General features: G+C 45.3%; 2 protein-coding genes across 2 annotated transcripts; one reads left to right on the forward strand and one right to left on the reverse strand.

The window, feature by feature from the left end:
* Positions 1–399: 399 nt before the first annotated feature.
* On the reverse strand, positions 400–7,037 carry anapc7 (anaphase promoting complex subunit 7). The gene is made up of 11 exons (XM_018731588.2): positions 6,806–7,037; positions 5,471–5,657; positions 5,249–5,368; positions 4,854–4,965; positions 4,612–4,765; positions 4,042–4,184; positions 3,665–3,782; positions 3,013–3,209; positions 2,232–2,456; positions 1,606–1,756; positions 400–1,276 (listed from the first exon to the last, which is right to left on the reverse strand). The coding sequence occupies exons 1-11, from the start codon at positions 6,904–6,906 to the stop codon at positions 1,087–1,089; spliced, it is 1,698 nt and encodes a 565-aa protein (XP_018587104.1). The 5' UTR covers positions 6,907–7,037; the 3' UTR covers positions 400–1,086.
* Positions 7,038–7,302: 265 nt separating this feature from the next.
* Positions 7,303–13,216, forward strand: ube2g1b (ubiquitin-conjugating enzyme E2G 1b (UBC7 homolog, yeast)). The gene is made up of 5 exons (XM_018731727.1): positions 7,303–7,496; positions 10,138–10,240; positions 11,931–12,028; positions 12,217–12,395; positions 13,102–13,216. The coding sequence occupies exons 1-5, from the start codon at positions 7,454–7,456 to the stop codon at positions 13,186–13,188; spliced, it is 510 nt and encodes a 169-aa protein (XP_018587243.1). The 5' UTR covers positions 7,303–7,453; the 3' UTR covers positions 13,189–13,216.
* The last annotated feature ends 498 nt before the right edge of the window (positions 13,217–13,714 follow it).

Raw genomic sequence — 13,714 nt, forward strand, 5'->3', positions numbered from 1 at the left:
AACCCAGAATTGACACAGCAAAATCACCCTGCTGTATAAATGGGTAAACCAGAGTAAGCAACTCAGTGTACAAACCTCACACTAAGTCATCTTGCAGCAAAGGTCAGGATTACAGTTTGCTGGAGTTTGCTGAAATTCCTCTCTGTTCATCCCCCCTATCACTGATACTGTGTAGGGGTGTATCTGTGAAACACACTGTACTGTGATCAAAGCCTGTGGTGACATACTGGACTGGTGTTCTTACACACACACACACACACACACACACGCGCGTGCGCGCACAAAAAAAAGTTTTTGCCAAAAAGTCAAAAAAAGCAAAACACCATCACTCTTAAGAGCCCAAAGGCAAAGATCCACCTGAAGGGAGCAGCTCAACATTCTGGAAAACAACTCATTTTATTTTCTTTTACATTCAACTACCCAAAGTGACCTCTTACAGTGTATGTACAGTTAACGCTCAGACACCCATTGTGAATTTACTAGTATTCCCAGGAATGCAATTCTGATTACATGATTGGCACGTTTCTTGTTAAAAGTAAAGCACAACATGAGTGGTACAAAAATATGAGAAGTTGCGACATGTGAATTTCCTTAAAATGAAGCTTGGAGACCCAGCGCCCCGCAAACGTCTCTACACCTGGTGGGGGCTGCAGGCTGCTGTAGGGGTTTCCATCTACCTGAGCACTAAATGAGCCATTTCCGCTTGCATTTTAACAAATCGATGTCCGTCACCCCAACGTGGGGAAACCCCTGAACCTTGAGTGAAGACCTGGTAGACCAAAAGACATGTGTAGCAAGAGCAACAGAATGAACACAATGTACCAGAAGACCCACGGTAAAGGCAGAGCAGAGGCGGGTCTCCAAACCAGGCCTGCGCACTCACTCTGCGTGTGAATCCTGCTGATGCTTTCCAGGGGGCGCTGGTCTGCTGCTGGGAGTCAGGAATCGCCCCACTGGAGGACAGCTCCTGCCCAGAAGCCCTCCCCCAGAGACACGTTCCACTCAAAGCCATAAAACGCACATTCAGAAACAGCAAGCTGGGCCACACGGCAGCTCAAGTGTCCCCTGGTGGGAGCAGGTCAGAGGTCATTGCATTCCGAACCACTGCTCCTGGTCGGCCCACTGTGCTGCCTCGCTGTCGCTACCCTCCAGGTCAGGGTCCTCACCGCTGCCCTCCATGTCGTCGCCGTCCTCCTCCACCGTAGCTTCTGTGGGGCTCTCCTCCTTCTCCATCTTTTGCATGCCCTCCAGGGACTTCTGGTCATTGGGATCCAGGCTGCGTGGACAGGAGGGGGAGGGGCAGGAGAAACATTTACCAAACTGCAGCAGCTGGACAAAAACATGGTAGAATACCTATTAGTCACAAGAGCAGTTACAATATAAGACTACAGGGAACCAGACACCAATGTCTCCAGATGTAAAAGTACACAATTTCTCTTAGTTCCTCTCACTTTCTCAGTGGCACAGCCAGTAAAGCTGGAAAATATATGTCCTCTACAGTGGACAGGAACAAATGGCTAGGTCTCAGGAGGATAAAGTGTAATTCTTGGAGCTGTGTCCTTCACAAAGGTATCGAGTTATTAATAAAAAACTTCCTCGTATTACCTAAGAGCTATGCTATACTGGTCCATTGCTTCTTGATAGTCGTTGACTGCCACCAGAAAATCACCCAGCATCCTGTGCAGCACACAGTCACTCTGATTGGCCAGGGCCTGTCGCAGCAGAGCGATCCCTTCTTCGTAATTCTGTTCCCTACCTGAAGCAAAGACAGGATACGATTAGTCAATTCCCAAACTGGCTCCTCTGCGTATGAATCAGATGTCTGCTCATAACTCCATTTTTTTGTAAATCAAAAGTCACTTTTACCACTAAGTCACAAATCACTAAAAGATTAAGATTTGTCACTTAGTTATTTCTGATTAAGATTTGTATTATTATTGTTATTATTAGTGCCATCTTTGAGCTTCATAAGTAAATGCAGGTAAAATATGTTCCACTACAGACAATGGAGTTTTTGAAATTTTAGAAAACAAAAAAAAGCATCAAATTTCATATCTTTGAAAATTCAGAACTCCACCATTTGTAACACAAGCCACCAATGGATTTAATTTCACTCAACGTGAACCTTAATACAGCCTGAGCTTTGAAGGCTGCAGATGCTTTGGGACACCCATCCTCATAACCCAGTGCTTGTCAGCCTCCCAAAGACACGACCTCTATCGCCCACTCACTCAGCAGCTCTGCCTTTTTCACCACAGCCTTGGTGTAATCAGGCCTCTGGGCCAAGGCCTTGTCCAGCAGAGTCTTGGCCTTCTCCTGGGTCATAGGGTCCTCCAGACACACCGTGGCCAAGATGGTGAGTGTCTGAGCATTGGCACCCAGCGTCTTGTAGATGTTGTTGGCCATACCCATGGCTTCACGGATTCCGTTGGAGGCCAAGTAGCAGTCGATCAGGCCTGAGGACAGGAGGTTTGTGTGACAACGTGGCACCTGGACTCCACAGCAGAGCTTTTGCTTTGCAGGTGACCCAGTGAGGGTCGATCAGACCCTCTCCTCATTATCTAACTATTTGTTCGTGACACTTCTCCCAGGACACTTACAATGTTAAACTTGTTCACGTTGCTTACAGTGAGTTACCCGTTTATACAGCACAATAATTTTCACTGTATCAATAATATTAATTATTGAAGGTCATTGACAATCGGACTTGAACACATATCCCTCATGTGCAAAGCAGTGCCTCTTACCATTACGCCACATGCTGTCCTCTGCTTGGCATGTGTAAATTCATGGGTTGAGATCATTCAACTGGCTTTTTCAGAGCCCCAAGTGTGAAACCTAAATCACCTGAACTCACAACCAACCTGCCCCTTCCTCAGCTCCAGTGAGAGCAAAGCTTTTCCTTTGTTCAAAGCGCAGCCTAGACACAGTCTGGGCACTCAATTCCTGAAAACCCTCCCCGGACCTCCCCTCAAGAGCGCTATGGGACATGCGGGGCACGGCGGGCCTTGCCTTCGTAACAATCGAGCCGGCAAGGTGCGAGGCGCATGGCCTCGCGGAAGTGGATGATGGCCTCCTGCACGCGTCCCATGTTGCGCAGCGCCGCCCCCTTCAGGAGCAGCGCCTGTACACTGTTGCTGTTAAGCTGGATGGCCTTGGCACCCAGGTAGAGAGCGCGGGAGTAGCGCTTGCTGTAGAAGCTGTGGCACCTGCAGGGCCATAAGGAGGAGGGATATGAGCTAGAGTCCAAACTGTCACTACATTCCTCACTGTCTGCTCCACGCTCAACCTTCTCAACACCAGTGGGCTGAAACAGGCCACTAAAGCGCAACCTCACCAGATGATTTATTATTTTAACTACTGGATATTATCCCACCTTCAGTGTTCCTCCAATCCTATTCATTATTATTTAAGTAGTATATTCCTACAAATTACTTTTCTATAAATGCAACTGCCTCATTTTTCCCCAGATAGTATTTGAAAGCTTTTGTGTGTATACAGATATTCCCAACAGCTTGGAATTTTCTATATTTTCCCTTTACATATTCAAATATTTTTACTAAAGCAACTGAATTTAACATCCTTTCTATACAGTCTAACACCAAGAGCCCTTTTTGGACTTTAGGAGAAGCTGCAAAGAACTGTCTTTTGGTGTCCCTCTTACCCGGATATGACCCAGGGTTCGGCGTGCTGGTCCGAGATATTAAACAGCCGCCCTCCCAGCACCTCAACGTCCTCCAAGTGTCCCTCACGTGCCATCAGGTAGCCATACACGTCCATACCTGAGAAGAAAAGTCCACTGGTTTCCATGAAGGTGCACATTCCTTTTCACAACTTAGCCTCTTAGCTCTGACTATGTGTGCATTTGCATAAATCCATACGTTCAAAGTCCGTGTGGCTTTACGGCAACACAGGATTTACTACAGGTTCCTGTATAATTGTTCTAAAGAAATGATGACTGTAAACATTATCGTTAATAAATTCCTGTAATTTAAATGGCAAAAGTAGCAGCAGTGGTAGCGACATCAGACAGCTGTGCACCTTTGATGAGGTAAGGGTCCAGCATCTGAGCTTGCTCAAACTTGAGGATTGCATTCTTGGTGTCGCCTGCTCGGAAGTAGAGGTCCGCCAGGCTCACCAGGAGGTCCACATTGTCCCGCAGCAGGGACTTCTTCTCTAGAGAGCTGCACAGGAGTCCAAAGGCACGTTTCAGAGGGACAGGGTTTCACTCTTCTAGGAGCTCTTTGATAAAGGAAGAGCTAAAGTTCAGCTGTGAATGTGAGCAGCTGCAGAATGATGTTTTGAAAGCAATAACTGTACATACTTTTTGGAAGAAAACTGAGAAATATGCATCTGTATAAAGGAACTGCTTCTTCTGATTCTGCTACATTAATTTTCATCCGTGCTCCAGTGCATAAAGGTGTGAAGTCTGTACTGAAGATATTTATTACCCTAACTCATCCAGTCTAACCTTCTCCCTCACATTGCTCTTACAAGAACTAGGGCTGACAAAATCTATCCTACTGAGATAACCCTGATACTAGGAACTCTGAGACCAGACAAGATAAAAATTGCAAGCAGCTGGATGCTGTGAAAGCCGTTTTTGGTCACCATATGGTGTTGATGGCCCGCAGGTTCTCCCCAGCATGGATGAAGGCATAGGCTTTGATCCAAACCGAAAGCCAGTCCAGGTTGGGGACACTCTGCATCACATCCATTGTCATGGAAGCCACCTCAGCTCCCTTCACCGACAGAGAGAGAAGCCCTGAAATCCAAACACAAAAGCAGGGATGGACAGTTAGTCTCCTGATCGTGACCATGCAAGTCATGCAATGGACTGGAACTTTCCATACCAATGATAGCGTCAAGTGCCAGAGGACACTGCCTGAGCACCTCCTTGTAGCTGGTTACGGCTGAGCGCTCCTGCCCTGCCTTCCTGTACAGGTTTGCCAGCATCATGTTGACCTAGGTGGGGGAAGGAGAGGGAACCTGTTAGTTATGGACTACAAGATGGTCAAAGGATCTGCACCCCAATACCTACAGGGACTGACCACTCCCTACACTCCAGCAAGAGCGCTGTGCTCCTCAATCTCTGGCTGTCTAGAAACACAGTGGTATCAGACACACAAGCTGTGACACAGACACGTTATTGGGAGCCCTTTGTCTCGACAGGATCTCATAAATCATGAGTGAGATAACAGCGAGATGGGGAGAGAGAGAGAGAGAGAGAGAGAGCGCGTGTGTATACCTTGGGGGTTCTTTGCCGTGAAGGGATTCCATCAAGCACAGAGATGGCATCCTTGTCCAGCTTCAGAATGGTGTAGCACTCCGCAATCTTATACTTCACCTCAATCTCTGAAGGGAGGCTCTAGAATGGGTACATTAAAGACAAGTCAAATTCATATCTCACACGTGAGAGACAGGTACAGCAGCATGCCACACCATCCCATGAGCCCCGAGGAATGCGTACCTGTGCCTGCAGCGAGGAGGCTGTCCCACCCGTGGAAGGGCGCACTTTGGACGTCTTGCTCAGCACCTTCTTCTGCTGCAGGGCCATGCTATACTTGCAAGCCGCATTGCGGTACTCCTTATCGTGGAAGAGAGCGTCTGCGTGGTACACGAGCAGCTGGTACTTCTGTGCAGGGGAGAAGAGTTCCCTGGAGGAGAGGCAAAGTGTCACACACAAGTTCACCTGTCATGTACCTGTAAACATTCAACTGCTTAACAACAAAACTACTTAACAAGAAGGAATAAACAGAAATGCATAAACAACTTGGACTGCTCAAATAAATTTGACTTTGTATCAATAAGTCTTTTTGTAAAATACCATAAAATATGATACATAGTCTATGCACAAAAAAAGGCCATTCCTTTCACTCAAATGTCTGGGTATATGCTTGAATTTACTCAGAATGTGTGGAAAAAAGCCAAAATTAAAATGCAAGCAAGATGAATATTCTGACCTTTTTACTAATAATGCATAAATGTTCCATTCAGTAGTTATCAAACACTACACCAGAAACTTGCATTTCAAAGTTGTTATAATTTATTAAACTGTATGGAGGACTACACAAAGCCCAAACTGTGGGATCACACAAGTTACAGTTTTACTTTTGATTAAAGTAGGATTTAAAAAATAAAAAAAAAAAAGTTAAAACACAACGCAAGCCAGGTTGCATTGGCTCCACTGTAAACAAACATTTTTAGAAAATACATCCCGGTTAATCATTGCGGAAAAGGGCGTGAGTTAAATGTAGATCAATAAACTGTAAAGAAAATGAAATTTATAATACGTGAAAGGGTACCAGTAGTAGAACATTAGTAAATAATAGCAATAATATTAACAAGTAAAGGAACAACAATTGGTATCTTAAGTCATTCGTAAGTTGACTGTTCGTAACTCGAGGAGCCCAGTACACACCCACAACAGTTGGCCACTCGTTACCCTTTAAAACAAACTAATCTAATGTATACACTACTATGTCATCAGGTTTGGCTTATGAAAGAATTAATTATCCTGTCGTACGACAAAAATACACATTTAATGATGGATAAAAGTTCAAAACATCATTCATACAGCCCTAGCTACTACTAGCAAAAAAAAATCTATTCTGTCTGTACAACAACAAGTCAGTGAGAACCAACTCACTTGAAACTGAGAGAACTGATAAAAACAAGTGAAGTGGTTGGCACCAGTTAAGAAAGTATTTCAACTACTATTTTTTATACTCCCTCTATATAATAACTAATATTTTTTTTTGCTATTTTTTTGTCTGTGCGGGGAACCAGCGCCGCTGACACGTACGGGTTGTTGTTGCTCATCGTCAGCAACAGGCTGCTCAGTATCCGCACGTTTGAGTGGAGTCCGGCGGCCGCCATGTCGCGCACATGATCTATTACATTCATATTTCACGTTTTAAGATATTTTGATAATTTTAAAAAAACGGCAGTCGTCACAGATCTACTAGCTCAGATGCACCACTTTTCATCCAGTTGTGATTATGCATCAAATATGGCGCCTCTAACGACTTACGGGGGGTCCTCAGCTAAGGCGTTTTCAAATGGCTGCCTTAAAGGGCTCTTTTGTGCCTCGGATTTTCAAAAATGAATTATATATAAGAAAACACGATCATATACGTTTTTCAGCATCTAACACAAACTGGCAGACGTCAAATACTTCTGTGTGCAACGCTGAGGTACTTTGCCACATATTTTATCGTTTTCATTCAGGAGAAACCTATGGACGGCCCCAGCTTGCGCGCATGCGCACCGAAGGGGTCTTAAATCATTCCAGGAGCCTTAAATGTGTCAGACGCAGGTGTAGCCAGGGAACTGGTGAAAGGTAATCGCTGGAGTCCATTTCAGTTCCCCTGTCCCACTCGTTTGCCCCGCGACTTTCCCCTCAGCGATCAAGTACGATTATTATTGACTTATCCGTGTTGCCTCACGTACCATGACTGAACAATCAGCGCTGCTTCTTCGCAAACAATTGGCAGGTGAGGCGGCTTCATGACATGAACCGAACGGCCGAAGCTGCTGCTGCTCATAAACAAACCAGAGTGAGTTTGTGAGAGAGTGTGTGTGTATGTATGCGTGCGAGAAGAGAGAGTGTGTGTTCGTGTGGTCGAATGTGTAGACTAATAACTTGTAAGAATGTTACGTCTGTGTGTTTACACCACTGTACACAGACTGTCATGAATGTAAACAAACCCAGTTTGTAATTGTTGTAGAATTTTCTGGAGGCCCTCTTTTGCTGAGTTCTAGTTGTGGGCGAAATACGTGTAATATTACTGTAAACAGTTGTATGTTTACCTTATAAACATCTCTAAGCAGTTTCCATTCCATGATGTGTCTCTGTTTGGCCCCTTAGCAGAGGAAGGCAGGGGGTAATAAGTGGCAGTATAGTTAGTACCCCAGTGTTATGGACACACACACACGTGCATGCTGGGTAATGTTAGCAGGTCTGGGGTTTGTTTACGATCTGTTAGTGTCTCTGAGTCTGAAGCAACAAGAGAAAGAAATATTCACTGAACAAAGACATGGTTCTATCATGAGTTGTCTATGTTAATGTCCATTGCATTAACAGTCCGGCACCTGTGGAGCTCAGGCAGGTAAAAGGCTGAATCATAGTGAGGTTCGTCCCCGTGGGCCGAGCGTCCGGCGTGTCCGCGCGCAGCCTCTGTCCGCGTGTCGGTCTGTGTGGAGTTTGCGTGCGTTTCCTTCCGCAGATCTGTGTCTCAGGTGAGTTGGTGACTCTGAATTACCCTGTGTGGGGTCGGCGGTTTACCCTGCCTCTCACCCTGTTTCCGGGATAGACTCTGCACCACTGCAACTCTGACCGGACAGTCGGTTATTAAAAATGGTCGGAGGAGTGGGTACCATGATTGGTACATTTACTGAATGTTAGTCTCCTTGGACCCATTTGTTTGGTTTATAAATATTGTTTACTCTGAATACATATTTTAATGCTTCTGTCCTAATGAATTCTCACTGAAAGATATATTTGGCTTTTGCAGTGGTACAATAGCTGGATTTCCAGCTGAGGGTTTCTCTATTTATTTATTATTTATGACACTTTTTAACAGTGGTGCATGGAGTCTTAAGTTCTTCATGTCTCCCATTAATGCAGCTGTACTTCACAGGGTTTGAACATGTGTTGCTTTACATTTTTCAATGTAACGTATGTTTAACCTGGTGGTGAATGTTTAACCAAAGTGCAAATGGAAAATGACTTGGCACACAATCGTGGCAAGAATGTGTACATACTGTAATATGATGAACCATGTTTCGGTAGGATTTTGCAGAATCATCACGGTTCTCCGCGAGACCTTTGCTTCTTGAATTAAACTAACCATTGAATAGTTTAGGTAAGATGCTAAATCCAAAGCTGTTTTGCGCAACATCTTCGACTAGATGCAGAAAGTGCAAATATCACAACGGTACAAGAATGTGGTAAGTGTGAGCCCTCATGAATGCATTAGGGCCAAGTACCACACACAGATTAGAGCAGAAACAAAGAAATGGGGCCATAAGGAGCAGCAGGTGACATGGTGATTACAGCTTCGGCCTTGGAATTGAGAGACCCAGGTTTGAATCCAGTACACTTGAGCAAGGATTTTACCTTGAATTGATACAGTAGAAAATACCCTGTTGCATAAATGGATAATTGATAGTAAGTAGCTTAGTGTACAAAAATGACAGGGTAAGTTACCATGTCGAAAAGCATCAACGAAATGAATGAATGAATATAGTAATAATAGATAATGTAGTATACATACATACATACATACATCTTCAGAGCCGCTTGTCCCATATGGGGTCACGGGGAACCGGAGCCTACCCGGCAACACAGGGCGTAAGGCCGGAGGGGGAGGGGACACACCCAGGACGGGACGCCAGTCCGTCGCAAGGTACCCCAAGCGGGACTCGAACCCCAGACCCACCGGAGAGCAGGACTGTGGTCCAACCCACTGCGCCACCGCACCCCCTAATGTAGTATAATGTGTGACAATAGACTTCTAGATACAGTGGGTGGAGTTCAGAAAATGAAATGTACAAGAGTATGGTACGTGGTGGAAACATCTTGCACCATAAAGTGGGGGTGCTGAAGTAAGGATGAGGTAGAATAAGGTACTAATAAGTGTTTGCGCAGTTGTGATTTCACAACTCTCCTAGGAACTTTCCTAGTGTTACAAGTAGTGGCCTGTAGGGCAAGGATTGGGTGTGTGTTCGAGACGCGTCATCGAACGTCGTCATGAGTCATGCTGCTGGAAAGGAAAACGGAATTAAAGTAATTGTTTTCAGCATCTGTACATGTTTGGCCAGGTAGGAGAGATTAGCTAAACTGATTTAAACAAAAAAAAAAAAGGGAGCTTTTTTTTGTTAGGTGCAGTGTCTTAATTTTTCATACATTAAATTTAGTAGATATTTCAAGTTACTTGTTTGCGTTTACATAAGTGCAGAGGTGAATTCCTACAAAAATAGGTGCTGTTGGTTGATTGGCAGTTGGTATGGCACGCATGCCGTAGCCCATCCAGGTGTGCTCTGCTCCGTGCTCGTGGCTATGGCACATTTCACCGTTTCTTATTTCCTGCTTTCTGGCCAAATCTGTTCTGGATCTTTTGTTTTGATTGTCAGAGCTCAACAAGAACCCGGTGGAGGGCTTCTCTGCCGGCCTCATCGACGATGACGACATCTACAAGTGGGAGGTGGTCATCATAGGCCCCCAGGACACACTGTTGTAAGTGGCGGAAACTCTGAGGGTTAGAAACACTGCGTGCGTGCGTGCGTGCGTGCGTGCGTGCGTGCGTGCGTGCGTGCGTGCGTGCGTGCGTGCGTGCGTGCGTGCGTGCGCACGGACGCGTGTATACAATGTCTTTCCTGATCTCAAGTTCACACTTTCATTGGCACGCTCTCCTGGGCACTGAGTAGAGAAGGGAAGTGAGAGACCCTGCTGTACCTGAATGGATTAGAATTACTCTAGTAAAATATAGGTACAGGCAGTCCCTGAGTTACAAACGTCTGACTTAAGTACAACCTATACTTGCGAACCACCCCTTTACTGGCCGGAAGTTGGGGGGGGTTTTTTTTGTCACCCTTAAGTAATAATCAAATGAAAACTTCATAATTGAGCCCATTATATTAAAAATTCAAGTTACTGTATATACAGTGGTTTGTAATAACAAACTGGCGCTACTTTGCAATGTGCGTCTACAGCGGTTTGTGGGCTCGTGGCTAGGGCGTGTGAGCCCGATGTGGGATAGACTTCCTTTTTCCTGTTAACTGTCTCCTGTGTTACTGTATTTGGCTTTTTTTGTTTTTACCCTCCTAACATGGCACCAAAACGTAAATGTGATGCATCCAAAAAAAAGGGAAACGATCACGATTGAAACTAATGTGGAAATAATAAAGCGAAAGGTGAGACGCCAACGAAGAAAAGTGAATGTACAAACACGTTGTCTGAAGCTGCTTGTCCTGAGCGGGTTTGCGGCGAGCCGGAGACTAACCCGGCAACACAGTGTGCAAGGCTGGAGGGGACACACCTAGGATGGGACGCCAGTCTGCTGCAAGGCCCCCAAGCAGGACTCAAACCCCAGACCCACCAGAGAGCAGGCACAGGCCAAACCTGCTACGCCACCGCACCCCCCTGAAAGCAAACGTTTCTTTAATGTTTTGCGCATGCACGTGCTTAGTTGGCGTCTCTCTCTCTCTCTCTCTCTCTCTCTCTCTCTCTCTCTCTCTCTCTCTCTCTCTCTCTCTCTCTCTCTCTCTCTCTCTCTCTCTCGGAGAGAGCACTCGGCTACAAAAGACACTTCCCAGTTGCACGTTCTCAAACCTACCTCACTTTTTGCTCTTCAACTCCTGTCCCTCATCGTTCCCCAGTCCCGTCCCACATCTCTTTGGTAATGACCGCCCGCCTTGTCCCTCGACCACGATTTCAGATCCTCACCTCTGTTCAGTTCCGACCGACCAACCATTCGCCCGTCCCTGACCATGAGATCACGTCTGGTCCTTTTGATTCTGAATAAATGATCCTGCACTTGGGTCCAGACTCCTGTGTCCCTGTTATCATCTTTCTATATCTCTCCATTATAAATACTGTAGTTACACTTATCATTACACTGTATATTACTCTGTTATATTAGATGTTTTAGTGTATCCAAAGTCTTTCTTTATGCATAGAAAGGTACACGATATACTTTGTCAAATGTTTGTCTTAGTAACGTTAGATACCCTCCATACCTAACTGTTTCAGCTTGCGTCAAAATCCAACTTGGACAGACTGAGGACACGGAACTTGTTTGTAATTCAGGGACTGCCTGTACTTAGTAAGGTGAATGAAGCACAGACTGTAACACTGAAGCTGTTCCTGCAGATGTCAACATAAGGATGATTTTAAACATGTTTCATGTCCTTTTTTTGATTTTTAGCGAAGGAGGATTTTTCAAGGCGTACCTGACATTTCCTTTCGATTACCCCCTGCGACCGCCCAAAATGAAGTTCATCACAGAAATCTGGCATCCCAATGGTGAAACTATATTTCATGTTTCCCCTTTGAGTGCTGTTTTGTTTTCCCTGTGCAGTTTAGTTTATGATTCAACCACAGTAAATGGGTAACAATTTGGAGACACTTGTGTACCACTGGTGTTCCCATGGCAACCACCAGAGGTGTCAACAACCAGTGTGTATATGTTGATGTATGTAACTTCCCAACAGTGGCAAAGAATGGGGACGTTTGCATCTCCATCCTGCATGAGCCAGGGGAGGACAAGTTTGGCTACGAGAAGCCAGAGGAACGTTGGCTACCCATCCACACGGTGGAGACCATCATGATCAGTGTCATCTCCATGCTGGCCGACCCCAACAGTGACTCGCCTGCCAACGTGGACGCCGCCGTGAGTCTGTCTCGCTCGCTGTCATACAGTTTCCTCGCACACCTGTTTTGCAGCGGTCTATGTTCTGCTGACCCAGGGAAACAAGCTCATGGAACTGATTGCATAGAGTACAGATGTTCCAACAGTTGGCCAAGTCCACATGGGATTTACCTCCATTTTTACATTTGTTTTTTTTAGCTGACACTTTTCCCCAAACCTATTTTGAATTTTAAGCTCCTTGATTTACCTATTCTTACAGCTAGGTAATTTTTTTCTTTCTTTTTTTTCCCCCCTTATTACATTTCCCCCCCATTTCTGGAGCAATTAAGGTACTACAGCAGGAGATGGAGGTTGCTGGTTCAAATGTTTGCGAATCCCGCGGCAGCAGCTCCATTGAGCTAATTATGTCCATAATTGCACTGATTCGGTGGAAGAGCTGGTTGGAGCTTAGGAGAGCTGCCCACCCATCTGTCTGCACAGGCTGCAGTCCTCCAGGACTGGGAACAAATAAAGACCCCTGGGTTAATGTGGAGGCATGTGACAGCAGGGAGACCCCTACTTAGCACTTAACTGTCTGTGCCATTTTATACCAGCACATTTCCTGCAAAATACACTGGGAAAGAACTGTTATATTCAAATGTATTTTTGTATGTATCGTTTAGCGTAAAAGTAACAATTTGGGAATTAATTTTTGCACTTTTTTTCTTTTTTAAATGCGTCTCCGCAGAAAGAGTGGCGAGAAGACCCCAACGGGGAGTTCAAACGGAAGGTGGCACGCTGTGTAAGAAAGAGTCAGGAGATGGCATTCGATTAGGCCTTGGTTGCTGTTACAGAAATCCAGGGTGAGTGTGGTCAGTGCTGGTCAGTTTTACTACATCAGGGTGGTCAGTGAGTGGTTTACTTACCCAAAGGAGCACAGGAGGGTGTGTGTGTGAGCAAGATTGCCCTGTGATGGACTGGCGTGCCCTGCCTTATGCCCTATGTCTCCAGTTTAGGCTGTAGACCACCACGACCCTCCACTGGACAAGCGGTTAATAATGGATGGACATACCTTGTCTTTGCATGTTTTTAACCCAGTTTTTTTTTTTTTTTTTAAAGCATTTGAGTATTTTATGTAATGGCTTTTCTGTTTTTTTCCCTTCCAGCAAAAGGAAAAAAAAAAAAAATCCCAGAGGAAAAGTCATCCTTTGAATCCTTCTTTTGCCAGCTGGGGGGTGGAAGGGGCAGTGCGCAGGCAAAATAACCCACAACCTTGGTTGTGTTGGGGGGATCTTGTTTCCTAAAGGGGTGAATGTGCAAGAGCTACCAGCCAATCAAGATTTCCTTCCTGGAAGTGTATA

This window comes from Scleropages formosus, chromosome 17, assembly GCF_900964775.1.
Source record: "Scleropages formosus chromosome 17, fSclFor1.1, whole genome shotgun sequence".
NCBI classification, from domain to species: domain Eukaryota; kingdom Metazoa; phylum Chordata; class Actinopteri; order Osteoglossiformes; family Osteoglossidae; genus Scleropages; species Scleropages formosus.